This window comes from Schistocerca americana, chromosome 9 (genome assembly GCF_021461395.2).
Source record: "Schistocerca americana isolate TAMUIC-IGC-003095 chromosome 9, iqSchAmer2.1, whole genome shotgun sequence".
Classification (NCBI taxonomy): Eukaryota; Metazoa; Arthropoda; class Insecta; order Orthoptera; family Acrididae; genus Schistocerca; species Schistocerca americana.
In genome coordinates this window covers 20,613,173-20,628,703 of record NC_060127.1, presented here as the reverse complement: position 1 = coordinate 20,628,703, position 15,531 = coordinate 20,613,173, and the positions used below count along the sequence as shown (strand labels likewise).

The following is a 15,531-nucleotide window of genomic DNA, read 5'->3' as shown; positions in this document are numbered from 1 at the left end:
TAATTTGTGTAACCAGCGTCTCTTCTGCCTTGTGGCCTCCAGCGACTGGGTTTCCTGTCCCTGGCACCGGTGTAATTGAAGACAGTGATCTTTCCTCCTCCTCTAGTTGCTGTCTGATGGGAGGTGTAGATTTTGCAGTTTAATTGTTTCACTATTCTGTTGTGGGTTATGAGTAAATTCATGCTTCTTGTTGGTTGATCATGTGGTCGCTCATTCAGGACTGTGTGGTGTAATGTTTCCTTGCATGAGGTTAGCTCTAATTCTGTCAGCAAGTTAAGCCATCTTATAACACGTTTTGCTGGCTAGAAGTTGGTGCAGTGACCAGCCTGACAGTGGCAAATGTGTTTATGGGCATATTTAAATTGGTCAGTATTCTGTCTAGCCTGAGCATCCCTGAGTGGGTGATTTGCGGCCACCTTACACGGATCCATCATATATGTGATGTTCTAATGATATTCCAAGACATTTTTGTTTAAAATTTTTTAAAATTCCTCAAAGTTTGTAAATTCCTTTTATTGCCATTAATCGTGTTTGCTGAGACCTGTTTAATTTTTTTAATGGCAGTGTTGGTAGCTTCACTACCTCACCGTACTTTATTAACAAAGTTCTGTATTTACTTTAGTAGCCTGTTTACTAATGTTCTTTAAATTTTTTAAAATTATTGTATTGCTATAAATTACTTGATTGCTGTTAGCGGCGTGTTTGAGAGGCTGTTTATTGCTGTACTGCTAGTTTCTGTAAGATATGAATAAAACATTTGTGAAAATCTCAACTCGACAGTAAACTACTAGAAATTTGGCCCCATTTTCCAACTTGTGGTGTGGCTTGTAGCAACCGTAACTGCTGTGTGTGTCAGTCAGAGAGTAACAGTCAATGTTAAGAATAAACCAGGCATGGACATAGAACATTGTGGACTCGTAACATTTGTGTCTAATTAGTTCAAAATTCGTGTGTGTGTATGGTAATGATGCAGGTGTTAGGAGTACTGTTGGGTACAAAGAGAGCTAAAGCATTGGGAAGTGCAGAAACTGAGCTCCACAATATGCCATGTTTGGGACTCCTGTCATAGGCATTGATCCCCATACAGTGAATCATGCAGGTGCCATTATTTGTGCAGACCTATGCATCACGACTGGAGAACTGGCTCTACAACTACTGGAATGATACCACCTTCAATCACCAAAAAAGGAGAAATGTGAGGCAACTCTCTCTGCTGCCAAAGCCACAATCACAGTTTTTTCGGATAGCATTTGCACCACTGTCTTGGATGTGGTGCCAGATGGGTTGACCATTAATTCACAGGCATGTGAGAAGACTCTAAACAAACTCAAGAACTGTTTCCAACTTGTTCCATTTGATAGTAATCTAAAAGAAATTTTGATCCAACACCATAATGCGTGACTGGGATGCAGGAACACATTGTTGGATTGGGTCGGATGTCACTGCCTCACCCACCATATAGCTCAACCAGGTGGCCTTGGGGCACTTAAGAATTCTCCACTCAGGCACACTTTGAAGATAATGAGAGTGTATTTCCTGCAGTGAAAACATGGCTACAAGCACAGAACACGAGAATTTACCAGCAGGGGAAATACGCTCTCACAACATGCTGGCAAACAGCCATAGAACATGAAAGTGACAGTGTAGAAAAATAGTGTGTGTAAAAGAAATGTTGATTGACATTGTCACCAGATTCTAACCCTTAAGAATAAGCATTTTCTGAGAAAAAAAATTGTGAGGCATTATTTATTGATCAGCCTGCATAAAAATCTCTCAGGTCTTATTTTGTGTCGAACAGCCATGAATCCTGGCTAATAGCTAGCCTCAAATTGACTACATATTTTCTTGAGGCACCATCAAAATCAAAGAAGCTTAGCCAAGCCAGACCTAAACCCGAGCAGCATCAAGATTACCTAGCAGTAGTAACAACACTTTGAAAGTGTTCCACATTTGGAATTTGAGGACTTTCACATCACAGAAAAATTGTGATTTGACACAGACACATGAACTCAAGTTCTACAGTGTCAAAGATACCATTAGTAGCAAGATAAAACATACAAAAGCAAAATCATTCTACTTTTGATATGGTCTGACTCATGTTACAGTTCCTTTTTCTGTTTCTCCTCCCCATTTTTGATGAACTGAGAGCCTGGATGTCCATTTTACAAAAAACACAAATCAATGAGGGATAATTAATTGAGAGATCAGAAAACTGCTTTCCAGCAAGGTGTAGGTTTCAGACTGGGCCATAATGGTGTGTAGGTATCTCTAGACCTAATGGTGGCAACATATTTTGGTGCCACAGAGAAGTACAGGGAATATGAGGTTACACTCGAATTCTATGCCTCCACATAGGCGTCAGCACGTAGATTCTGTGGAAGAAAAAAATCACCAATTGCCTAATGTTGGCACTTAGATCAATTAGCTTTTTGACTCTAAAAATTATATCAAGTGTACGTAAAGGCATATTTCATGTTGAAATGTTTAAAAAATAATGTTATTAGAAAGAACAGAATTGTATAATATATTGGAGACATTTCACGACTCGTGCTAAGTTTGATGTTTATTTGTATAGACTTTTTGATTGAAAGACCTGTCTCCAAGAGGAGCCACAAGCAAGTAAGTCAATTTCCTTTCTGATGTGTCTACAGTGCATATTTGATTGAAGAATGACATATTACATAAATTCTTACAAGTTTTTGCTGCTGTTTTACTGACGCTTTATTAATTCATTGTGTGTCTGTCACAACATGCCTGTTTCAGCATTTTTGCAATTTTCAAGTGATCCTGCAATTATGGTACAATTTTCTGTAAAATGTATTCAAAAGTATGTTGCTTATATCTATATTATTATAGAATTTTATGGCCTACATATATGTTAGTAGTTACTTGTTCTGTGTCTCAAATGATATGATGTATATTATGTATTGTGTGCTGGACCATCTTGATCACTTTTATAATAACATTTATACATTGTGATTCAAAAATAACTGTACACACTTTGTAAGCGTAAAGTGTGCATCAAAATAAGTGTGAAATGTTAAATAAAGTTTTGTCTCAAATTGCTTTATTTCAGAGTTGTGCAGTACCAGTAGAGTATGAATCACAAGTGCAGCTCAAACAATCTGAATGTAATTATTCTCAGAAAGCAATAACACAAAGGGATCCAAAATTCAACACAGCTATGTATATACATTTATCTGATAATATGTTCAAAATGGTGTCCATGTAGACAAAGACAGTGACATGCTCAATGTCTTTCCACTCTCAGAATGTTGTAGGCTCTATTCATCTCATTCTGCACAGCCATTTTTACTTTCCTGCTGTGTGATATGTTCTCAATTGAACACCTTACATGAGCTTCTTGAGACAGCCCCAAAAGTAGAAGTCTATGCCCGCATGTACATGTTACAAGCACTCATGACAACTGCATGGGTAAAGAGGCTCTCATCCATAAACAGTACACAATGCCCAAACAGTGGATCAGCAGCACAGAGCTTCAATAACCACTGACAGAAATTATGATGTCTAGGGTAGTCTACAGGTGTCAGCTCCTGGACCTCCTGCAGGTAAAATGAGTGGAATTGCTGTTTCTGAAGCAGGTACCATACAGTTGTTTGAGTGCTCTTACAGTGGAACTTATATGGTGAGTACTTATAGTCGGATCTTCATCTACCATTTCCGTACAATTGATGCCAACCTAACCATTGTGCACCACAAATGCCATATACCCTTAAACACCTGTTCACAGCTGTGAGAGTCTGATGGTTTGGTATTCTTCTGTTTGGAGATACTTCCATATACTCTTGTCTTGCTGCTTGATCATTTCTTTCTCCTGTGCCGTAAAGCAGGCGCGTACTCGTGTATTCAATGTATGAGTATGTCACTATACCATACACAATGACTGCAGTATGTGGACAATTGACAGCAGGTTTGGTGCCACTACACTACAACAGTGCCATAGAGTACAATGGACCACACTGAAGTCAAGTAAACAAAGGCACTTCATTCCAGAATCAACTGAGCCATGTAGAGGGGTGTACAAAGCAACATCAGTTGATATACAGGCAAACACAACACACCAAAAACCTGTACTGGGCCATGATGTAATGCTTGCCACAACTGACATTATACATGATAACTAAGAAATAAAGGAATTGCAGACAAACTTAATTTAACATTTTACTCTTATTTTGATGTATACATTACATCCATGAAGCGCATGCAGCTACTTTTGTATCATCTTGTATAGCACTTATGTATGTTTGACAGTTTTCTCCAGTAATGCTTATATGTTTCAAAAAGGAATTTTACTTGCAGAAAATTAGCAGTAGTAAGTAAGTCACATCATATATCTATAATTTTCTCATACAAAGAAATTTGTGTTGACTGTTCTATTGTCTCTTATGTATCATGAAGTGCTGAACTTTTTTTTTCTTTTATGATGTCATTAAAGTTTGCTAGACATTTTTATGCTTTAATTTTGTTTGTTCATTTAGGATTTGGTTTGGATACGCATTTGCCTGGGTGTAAATATCTAGTTCTTCCAGGACATTGATTGTGTATTCTTTGGGTACCCTATCTAAAATTTTTATAGCATTTTAAACAATGGAAAATCCAGGCTGGAATGTAACAATATTATGAGAAGGAAAGTTGCTACTCACCATATAGTGGAGATGCTGAGTCACAGATAGGCACAACAAAAAGAGACTCTCACAATTTTAGTTTTCAGCCATTAAGGCCTTCTTCAACAATAGACACTCTCTCTCTCTCTCTCTCTCTCTCTCTCTCTCTCTCTCTGACACACACACACACACACACACACACACACACACACACACACACACTTGACTCAGCTGGTAACCCGAGAAGACTTTATCATCGAAATTCACCATGAAAGCCTGCATCCCCATATAGGCTGTTCAGTTTACCCAAAATTTGGCCAATGTTTGGTGCTGTGACATAAGCTAGTTTATTTGTGATTCCTTCGTCCTTTTCTAGCATTATTTATCTATGAATAAGGGGGGGATCAAGAAGCTTCTGTTTAAGGATGTTGCTGCAGGATATATGCAACATAGCACAACTCAAATGTGCCTAATAAGCACTGACATGTAAGCGAGGAATTATAGTGGAGTTTGTATCTTTCCAACATGCATGCAGTAAATGCAGAAATGGGAACTATGGTGACATTATTACAAAATGCACCCAAACATTATTGGCATGCTGTTATTCTTTTCTTGGCTTCTAAAGGACAAACACTTGTAGACATTCACTGGATAATGAAGAATGAGTATGGGGCAGCATGTCAGTCAAAACAAATGTCGTGGAATGGTGCACTAAGTTCTGTGCGATGGGGGTGCTGTTGTTTCGTGATAAAGTGTGTCCCCAATCGGAAATGTCGTAACGCAGAAGTTAAGCCAACTAAAGTGGGAGATACTTGAGCATCTGTCCAATAGCATGGATTTCTACCCATGTGGTTAACATGCCTTCGGTCCCTTAAAAAAGGCCTTGACTGGTTGACAATTCCTGCTGAATGAAGATGTGCAGCAGGCAGTTATGGACTTCTTCCTGCAGCAGGACACTGTGTTTTATGTCACAGCTCCATATGTTGGCCAGATTTCAAGAAACCTGAACAGTCCATATAAAAAAAAGGTAAAACTAGCACTCATACCAATAATAACTTGAAAATAATAGTTACCATCATGAAAAGCAAGAAACCCTAATATCTAAAATCTAGAAATATAGAAAACCTCTTGCAATGATTGCAGCACATTCTACATTGGACAAAGAGGTAGAAATGTCAGAATAAGGTTCAAGGAACATATAAGGTACCCAAAGGACATACAATGAATATCATAGGAGAACAGGAAATTTGCAACAACACAGGTGCACACCCAAACCAAATTCTGAATGAACAAACAGAACTAATGGGGTTGTCAGGTTCAGTAGATGCTGCTATGGATTACCTTAGACCAGACATTTCAAGTAACTTCCATAATATGAATTTGACCCTCACTACCCCAACAGAAATAATGTCCATCATAAAATCTTTAAAATCAAAAACATCTAGTGGGTATGATGAAATATCAACAAAGTTAATTAAAGAATGTGATTCTGAGCTAAGTAACATATTAAGCTATCTGTGTAACCAGTCGTTTATCAGTGGAATATTTCCCGAATGGCTGAAATATGCTGAAGTTAAGCCACTGTTTAAGAAGGGAGATAAAGAAATAGCATCAAATTTCCGTCCAATTTCACTGTTGCCAGCATTCTCAAAAATTTTCGAAAAAGTAATGTACAGTCGTCTTTATAACCATCTTATCTCAAATAACATACTGTCAAAGTCACAGTTTGGATTTCTAAAAGGTTCTGATATTGAGAAGGCTATCTACACTTACAGTGAAAATGTACTTAATTCATTAGACAAAAAATTGCAGGCAACTGGTATATTTTGTGATCTGTCAAAGGCATTTGACTGTGTAAATCACAATATCCTTTTAAGTAAACTAGAATATTATAGTGTAACAGGAAATGCTGCAAAATGGTTCAAATCTTATATCTCTGGCAGGAAACAAAGGGTGTTATTAGGAAAGAGACATGTATCAAGCTATCAGGCATCATCCAACTGGGAACTAATTACATGTGGGGTCCCACAAGGTTCCATTTTGGGGCCCTTACTTTTTCTTGTGTATATCAATGACCTTTCATCAGTAACATTACCAGATGCCAAGTTTGTTTTGTTTGCTGATGATACAAACATTGCAATAAATAGCAAATCAAGTGTAGTCTTAGAAAGATCAGCCAATAAAATATTTGTAGACATTAATCACTGGTTCCTAGCCAATTCTTTGTCACTAAACTTTGAAAAAACACACTACATGCAGTTCAGAACTTGTAAGGGGTGTCCCAAGAGTATATGTCTAACATATGATGACAAGAAGATAGAAGAAGTGGACGGTGTTAAATTCTTGGGATTACAGCTTGATAATAAATTCAACTGGGAGGAGCACACCACAGAACTGCTGAAGCGTCTTAACAAATCTCTGTTTGCAATGCGAATTTTGTCAGACATAGGGGATATAAAAATGAAAAAGCTGGCATACTATGCTTACTTTCATTCCATAATGTCATATGGGATTATTTTCTGGGGTAATTCATCAAGCCAAGCTAAAGTTTTCCGGGCACAAAAACGTGCAGTAAGAATTATATGTGGTGTGAACTCAAGAACATCCTGCAGAAGCCTGTTTAGGGAACTAGGGATACTAACTACAGCTTCCCAATATATTTATTCCTTAATGAAATTTGTCATTAAAAATATATCACTTTTTCAAACCAACAGCTCAATTCATGGAATCAATACTAGAAATAAGAATAATCTTCACAAGGATTTAAAGTCACTTAGTCTTGTACAAAAAGGTGTGCATTATTCAGGAACACACATTTTCAATAACTTGCCAGCAGCCATAAAAAGCTTAACAACCAATGAAATTCAGTTTAAGAGAAGCCTAAAGGATTTATTGGTGGCCAACTCCTTCTACTCCATTGATGAATTTCTGAGGAAAACCAACTGATTTGTATATAAGTACAACATAACTTCTGCACAATTTCAGTGCAGTAATGTGTTCACTGAAAATTTGTGTGTGTGTGTGTGTGTGTGTGTGTGTGTGTGTGTGTAAGTATAATCTAACTTCTGCACCATTTCAGTGCAGTAATGTGTTCATTGTAAATAAGTATTACAGTAGTTGTATTACATGTTTCTTACCTTATAAATAAATATAAAACTTTTTTATTTTAAATTCAGTGCAATAGTATTTGTAAAATGACTCTTAGTGTTCATTAAAAAATGACGATCATTCCACTTGGGACCTGTGGAATGGTACATTAGCTTATTTGTTTTAGTTTAAATATTTGTCATGTATTGTTGTTTTTCTGACATGTTCCACATCCTGGAGGACCTCCTCACTACGGATCAATTGGAATGAAAGTAAATCTAATCTAATCTAATCTAATCTAAACTAAAGCATACAAAATATCTAGGAAACTTTATTGACACTCTAAAAGAAAGACGGTAAATTTTTGGCGTTTCATAACAAGTAAAAGAAAATAGAATACTCAACACAAATATCTTTGTACAAGAAACAAAAAGTTATAGTTATACTATCCTTGTAATTTACTTATTGTTGCTGATTTTCTGCAAGTAAAATTCATTGTAAATGTATAAACATTACAAGAGAAAACTGTCAAACATACATAACTGCTACATAAATGCTATTATAAATGTTACCAATAGCACTGAGAGATAATCAAAAAGACACTCCAGGATATAACAGTTAATATACACCCTAATATCTGAGATGTAAAACAAGTAACTACTTCCACATAAAAAAGACGTATAATTCTGTATTACAATATAGAAGTAAGCAACATACTTCTAGCATACATTTTTATGAAAAGGTGCATCATTGCAGGATCACCTGAAAATTGCAAAACACCTACACAAGTTTGTCTTGATAAGACATATAATGAATTAATTAAGTATCAATAGAAAATCAGCAAGAATTTGGAAGAAATTGTGTGGGATAAGTCAGTGCTGCATGAAAGCCAACTCATACACCACTGTGAGTCATAAACATTCTATAAAGACGTCTGACATAGTCCCACACTGAAGAGGTGTCACAACTGGATGATGAAAGGGACACTAACAATGAGGCAGAGAAAGACATTTTTCAGAAGGGAGGGAATACATTCCTTCTTCTAACCTTTTAGGTCAACATTTATATCTGTTTTAACAGAAATACTGGTTGCCTCATTGTAGGTGAACACTGATGACCCAGAACATTATGACCACTGCCTTTCTCGAGGTCAAAAGCCACTTGCTGTTGATGTGGGCAAGCGACATGGTAAAGAAAGTAAACAAGTGTATCAGGGAATCAGTCTACTGACAAAAGCGGCACAAATGGAGCAACAGAAATGTGTCACTTGGTCAGATGAATCACATTTCTGATTACATCAAATGGTTCAAATGGCTCTGAACACTATGGGACTTAACATCTGAGGTCATCAGTCCCCTAGACTTAGAACTACTTAAACTTAACTAACCTAAGGAATCACACACATCTATGCCAGAGGCAGGATTCGAACCTGCGACCGTAGTAGCCGCATGGTTCCGGACTGAAGCACCTAGAACCACTCGGCCTCAGCAGCCAGATTTTAAGTTTAACTGAGCTTTTTGTACCAAGATGAAGGATGAAGGATGAATCGTTACATGAGTTCCGATTCTAACAGTTTGCATCATTCTCCTACCATACATGACCTCCCATTGTCTTATCACTTAATTTTTAGATCTATTTTTATACATCATCCATACCCACCATTTTAGTTGTATTTTTATCTTGTATCTCTTTAATCTGATGTACTCTGTCAAGTTGGCTTTTAGGCATTTTTGTCAATTCTCCACATTCATATGTTATTTTATTATTCTTATATTTGTATTTCTAGTGTGTACTGATATTATGAACCACAATTATGTAAGTGAATGGAACAGTCAACCCCAGTTGCCCACTCTTTTGTGGCTATTTACTGAAGTTTCCCACCTCGGTGGGTCCTACATCAGTGGCTTGCACCACCACAATCAGCCGGCTTCTGGGCCATTTGCACCAGTCACTTCTGTGTCATGCTGTCCAGGAGGGCGCTGTGGTTGCTGGCCCTCAGCTTGAGTTCAGTTATCTATTTATTTATGTTATTATTTTCATTTCTGTCCAAAATCCTCTCCAGAGTTAGCATTTTTGTTCCAGTCCCGTGCATTTGTTTGATGTGGGTGTGACTGGCCCATCTGACCACCACACATTTATGTTCTCATAATTTTGTGAGTACACCACTTTCCACAACAGTGGCTTTCATTTTAGTATGTCAGCCCCACGGCACTTGTACATTTGTAGCCCCTCCTCTTGTTCACAGTTGGTGGCACCTGAAGATGAAGCTTTAAGCTTCAAAACCACTCATGTAATAAATTAAGAAAATTACTGGCAACTGAAGTCAATTTTTATTCTATAAATACGTTTCCCAGCTGCAGATGTGCATCTGTGCAAATACTTTGTAATACTTTAGTTTAAGAGCCTACACAAAAATAATTAATTATTAAACAACTGCAGTTGTCACTCACAAACCTTGATGAGAGTATATTCTGGAGTGCAGCGTAAGCAGTTGCATTAGGAAAAATATTAGCTGCAGCCAAACGAACATCTGGATCTTCATCCTGGAGAAGTTTCACCTGCCAAATACAATACAGTTATACACCTGTCTGACATAAAATATTCAGTAACACAGAGGAAGCTATATTTTAGTATCATGTAACAATGAAAAATGTTTTTGGTCAAAAACCCTTAAAAGTGCTGCAGAACGTTATACTGTGAGAGAAGGTGGCAGTGAAAAATCTGTTCAACTGATAGCCCTGACAACAAAAGCGTGTGTCAGTATCTAGCAGTTATGGCTTATTCACAACATCCTGGATTAAGGCTACCTACTTCTGAATCAGCTGAATCTGGTAGAAGTCAGTTGACTTCATAGACCAGTATTTCACATTCAGTTGCAGCCGACATTGGCAATCTGGCATTACAGTACTCGTGTGTACTGTACCAATTATGAACCGATTGTCGTGCTGTGCCAAACCAGTAAGTACATGCATAGTGCCAGCACTGCACGAGGAAAATGCTGCACATTTCCCCAGCGCTGTCACTCTGCCCGCATCTGTCTACGTGTTGGGCTTTGGTCAGCAGAGTCCGGTTCCTCTGCTTCCTCCAACCCAATGAAAACTCATCCAGGATGTCATGAAAAAACTATATGTAGTGTGCTGAACAAAAGTAGTTACTCAATGAGCATCAGACATACACTATCCAATCAGAAGTATCCAGACACTCATATCAAATGTGGGGTATGGACGACTAAATATCAGGAGAGATGGACATGCCAGTATAAAAAGAGGTGGGGAGTACAGTGTTGTCAGTAGAGAAGCAGAATAGCACAACAGGTTGGCCACCAGAGCTCACTGACTTTCAGAGTCATATGTAGTACGACAGTCATATGTAGACACCAAATGATGCAGGAAGCCTATGGTGATGAGGGCTTAAGCTGTATTCAGTGTTAAAAATCGTTCATACAGTTTAAAAATGGCTGGACGGAAGTTAATGGTGACTCTCGTTCAGGATGCCCTTCGACGTCTACCGACACACTTCAACCATTCTATAGCTGCCAAAGTCAACTGTCTGTGACGTGACTATGAAGTGAAAACATGAAGGAACAACCAAAGCTAAACCATATCCAGGAAGACTTTGTATGCGACAGACAGGGACCACTGAGCACTGTGGAGGGTGGTTGTAAAGAATCACTTGAAATCAGTGCAAGAAGTCACTCGTGGGTAGTGCTACCAAAACTACAGCTTGCACAATAACTACAGTTAGGGTGTCAGAAAGAATGAGGAAGAATGGTCGAACAGCTTATTGTAAACCGTGTACGAGGTCTGTTAAAAAAATTCTGGAACATTCATAATTTTGTGCCAATCGTGTGTTGGAGCAAAAGGTTTGGCATGCCTACACACACATATGTTTAATGTGTAACAGCCAGAAGTTTTATTGTCATATGTCTGTTAGTCATTTTTCAGTGCTGTATCAAGTAGAATGTTGTGTCACACAGTTTGGGAATTTTGGATGGCAAAGTTCGAGGAGCAATGTGTCTGCATTAAATTTTGTGTGAATCTCAAGAAAACCTTTACAGATACACACAAAATGATGCAGGAAGCCTATGGTGATAAGTGCTTAAGTTGTATTCAATGTTACAAATTGTTCATACGGTTTGAAAATGGCTGGACAGAAGTTAATGATGACTCTCATTCAGGACCCCCTTCGACGTCTACTGACAACACACGTGTCAGGAAGATTAGTAAATCTGTGCATGCCAACTGAAGACTGACTGTCATAGAAATTGCAGAAGAATGTAGCACTTCTGTTTGATCATGTCATGAAAACCTGACACAGCATCTTGGAATGCATCGTGTTGCAACCAAGTACGTCCCATGACTCGTGAGTCAAAACTAGAAAGACCTTCACCTCGTAATCTGTGAAGAGCGTTTGATCGCACAAATGAGAACGAGATGTTCCTTAAGAGAATCATAATGGTGATGAGATTTGGGTCTACAGTAATGATGTTGAGACTAAGTTCAATCTTCACAATGGGGTGGGAGAGGTTCTCCAAGATCAAAAAAGGCTCATCAGGTTAGGTCAAATGTCAGAGCCATGCTGATAGTTCTCTTTAACTTTGAAGGATTAGTTCATCATGAACTGATGCCACAGGGACAAACTGTTAATCAATGATACTATCAGGACGCGTTGTGATGCCTGCAAGAAAATGAGAGAAGGAAACGGTCTGAAATGTCGCAAGAAAATCATGGCTCTTGCATCATGATAATGCACCTGCCTATTCCTCCCTCTTGGTGTGTGATTATTGCACAAAAAACAAAATCACTGTGCTGCATCATCCCCCATACTCTCCAGACCTGGCCCCTACAGACTTTTTTTATTTCCAAAGTTGAAAATCCGAATGAAAGGATGAAGATTTGCAATGATAGATGAGATAAAGGAAAATTCGCGCGATCCAGCGAGAGCTGTACTGAGACTGCTTCTGAAAGTGGAAACAGCATTGGGAGAGGTGAATCAATTGTTGAGGAGAGTATTTCAAAGGAGATCACGCACAATAAGTAAAAGGTTAGCGTAGAAAAATTTTGTGGGCAAAGTTCCAGAATTTTTTGAACAGACCTCGTATTTCTGTAGTCAGTGCTAACTGATGCTTGAGGTGGTGTAAAGAATGATGCCACTGGACAGTGAATGACAGGAAATGAGTCATTTGGAGTGATGAATCACACTACACTGTGGGGCAATCTGATTGAACAATTTGGGTCTGGAAAATGCCAGGAGAACATTACCTCCCATCACGTAGTGCCAGCAGTGAAGTGCGGAGCAGATGGCAGTATGGTGTAGCGGGACTTTGAATTTCGCCGCACTACACTCGTTCCGTCAGATATAAATTATACCGTTGCAGCTGTATGAGTGCTCGACAGCAGAGAAAATATTTATAAGAAAATGACGGTACCAAAATTGTAACTCTTTTTGTTTTCTACCGGCTATTGTCTCTTGAGAGCGAAAGCTTAACTTCACTTATTCACTAATCTTGGTATGATTCAGACGTAAAAACTTATTTGTTAGTCTTGGTCTGATTAAGACATAAAAACTTATTGATGTGCAGACATATAGTATTGTGGAAGCTTGTGTGAAATGTGGAAGATGGAAACAGCCGTAAAATACATTGCATTCAATATCAAGATGGTATTCGTTCGTAGACATTAGTAATTCCTGGACGATGAAATTTACTGCAAGATTTTGGAGCAGCTACGACTTTTTCATGCACAAATGAAGCAGGAGATTGTTGAATAACAAGACCTGGACGCCGCACGAGAGAAGACATATTAAATTGGTAATGAATGAACTCTTATGTACGCCATTTCCCCCTGTTAATCACATTTTGTTATTCTCTGTACTCTTTCAAATAATATTTGTAGTGGAAATTGGTTTGACTCTTGCTCAGAAACGCCACAAGGACCACCCCAACAATAGCTTTCCGAATCATGAAGTCCGATAGCTTTTCTGTAATACGAAGTTGGATTTGCGTTTCATTCTTTCCCTTTTTCACGGTCATTAACGATTTTAAAACCCCCTTTTTATTCACCATTTCTTCCCACATTTTCAACCTTTTCTTTTCTTCTCTTTTTCTTTTTTATTAACCACTACAATGGTATGGGGGTGTTTTACTTGGTTAGGTTGTGGTCCCATTACTGTGCTTAAGAAGACACTAAGCGTAGAAGGTCACAAACACATTTTACAGCAATGAGTACTATGCACAGTAGAGAAACAATTTGGAGCAATGTTTGTTTGTATGCACCCTGTCATAAAGCAGCATCTGTGAGGTAGTGCTTTGTGGATAATAACATTCCTGAAATTGATTGTCCTGTCTAGAATCTCAATCTGAACCCAATGGAACACCTTTGGGAAGAATTAGAACATTGGCTTCACTCCAGAGCCCACCATATAGCACCACTACATTCTCTGGTTTCAGGTGTTGAGGAAGAACAGACTACCATTCCTCCACACACATTCAGGCAAATCACTGAAAGCGTTTACAGCAGAATAAAAACTATCATAAAGGTGAAGGGGTGGACACACCCCATATTAAAGTGCACTAATAGGTGACTGGCTACTTTTGATCAGATAGCAAATAACTTTAACTTGCTATCACTGTTGGTATATGCTTTGGAATGATTTTTTTTTCAAACCTTAAGCAAATCAGCCATTCAGTAAACTGTATTTTATCTGTCACTTGCTACACTATGTGATCAAAAGTATCTGGACACCCCTAAAAACATACGTTTTTCATATCAGGTGCACTGTGCTGCCACCTACAGCCGGGTACCCCATATCAGCAACCACAGTGGTCATTAGGCATCGTGAGAGAGCAGAATGGGGAGCTCTGCAGAACTCATGGACTTCGAATGTGGTCTGCTAATTGGGTGTCACTTGTATCATATGTCTGTATGCAAGATTTCTACACTCCTAAACATCCCTAGGTCCACTGTTTCTGATGTGATAGTGAAGTGGAAATGTGAAGGGGACATGTACAGCACAAGAGTGTACAGGCTGACCTTGTCTGTTGACTGACAGAAACTACTGACAGTTGAAGAGGGTCCTTAATGTGTAATAGGCAGACATCTATCCAGAACATCACACAGGAATTATTAACTGCATCAGGATCCACTGCAATTACTATGACAGTTAGGTGGAACTGAGAAAACTTGGATTTCATGGTCGAGCAGTTGCTCGTAAGCCACACATCATGCCAGTAAATTCCAAATGATGCCTCGCTTGGTGTAAGGAGCACAAACATTGGACAACTGAACAGTGGAAAAACGTTGTGTAGAGTGATGACTCACGGTACAATGGTACACAATGTGGCAATTCGATGGCAAGGTGTGGGTATGGTGAATGCCCCGTGAACGTCATCTGCCCGTGTGTGTAGTGCCAACAGTAAAATTGAGAGGCGGTGGTGTTATGGTGTGGTCGTGTTTTTCATGGTGGGTGCTTGCACCCCTTGGGGCACTATCGCAACACAGGCCCACAATGATGTTTCAAGCACCTTCTTGCTTCCGAATGTTGAAGAGCAGTTTGGGGATGGCGATTGCATCTTTCAACATGATCGAGCACCTATTCATAATGCATGGCCTGTGGCAGAGTGGTTACATGACAATAACTTCCCTGTAATGGACTGGCTTGCACAGAGTTCTGACCTGAATCCTACAGAACACCTTGGGTATGTTTTGGAATGCCAACTTTCCTAAGTTCAGCACTCCGTGAAGAATGAGCTGCCATTCCCGAACAAACCTTCCAGCACCCGACTGAACGTATGCATGTGAGAATGGAAGCTGTCATCAAG

At 38.8% G+C, this 15,531-nt stretch overlaps 1 protein-coding gene across 1 annotated transcript in view; it reads right to left on the bottom strand.

The window, feature by feature from the left end:
• Positions 1–15,531, bottom strand: part of LOC124550841 — a 382,565-nt gene that overhangs the window by 17,693 nt on the left and 349,341 nt on the right. Inside the window, exon 27 of the mRNA XM_047125569.1 lies at positions 10,167–10,270. Coding sequence (XP_046981525.1) covers positions 10,167–10,270 — 104 coding nt within the window. The remainder of the gene's footprint in view (positions 1–10,166; positions 10,271–15,531) is intronic.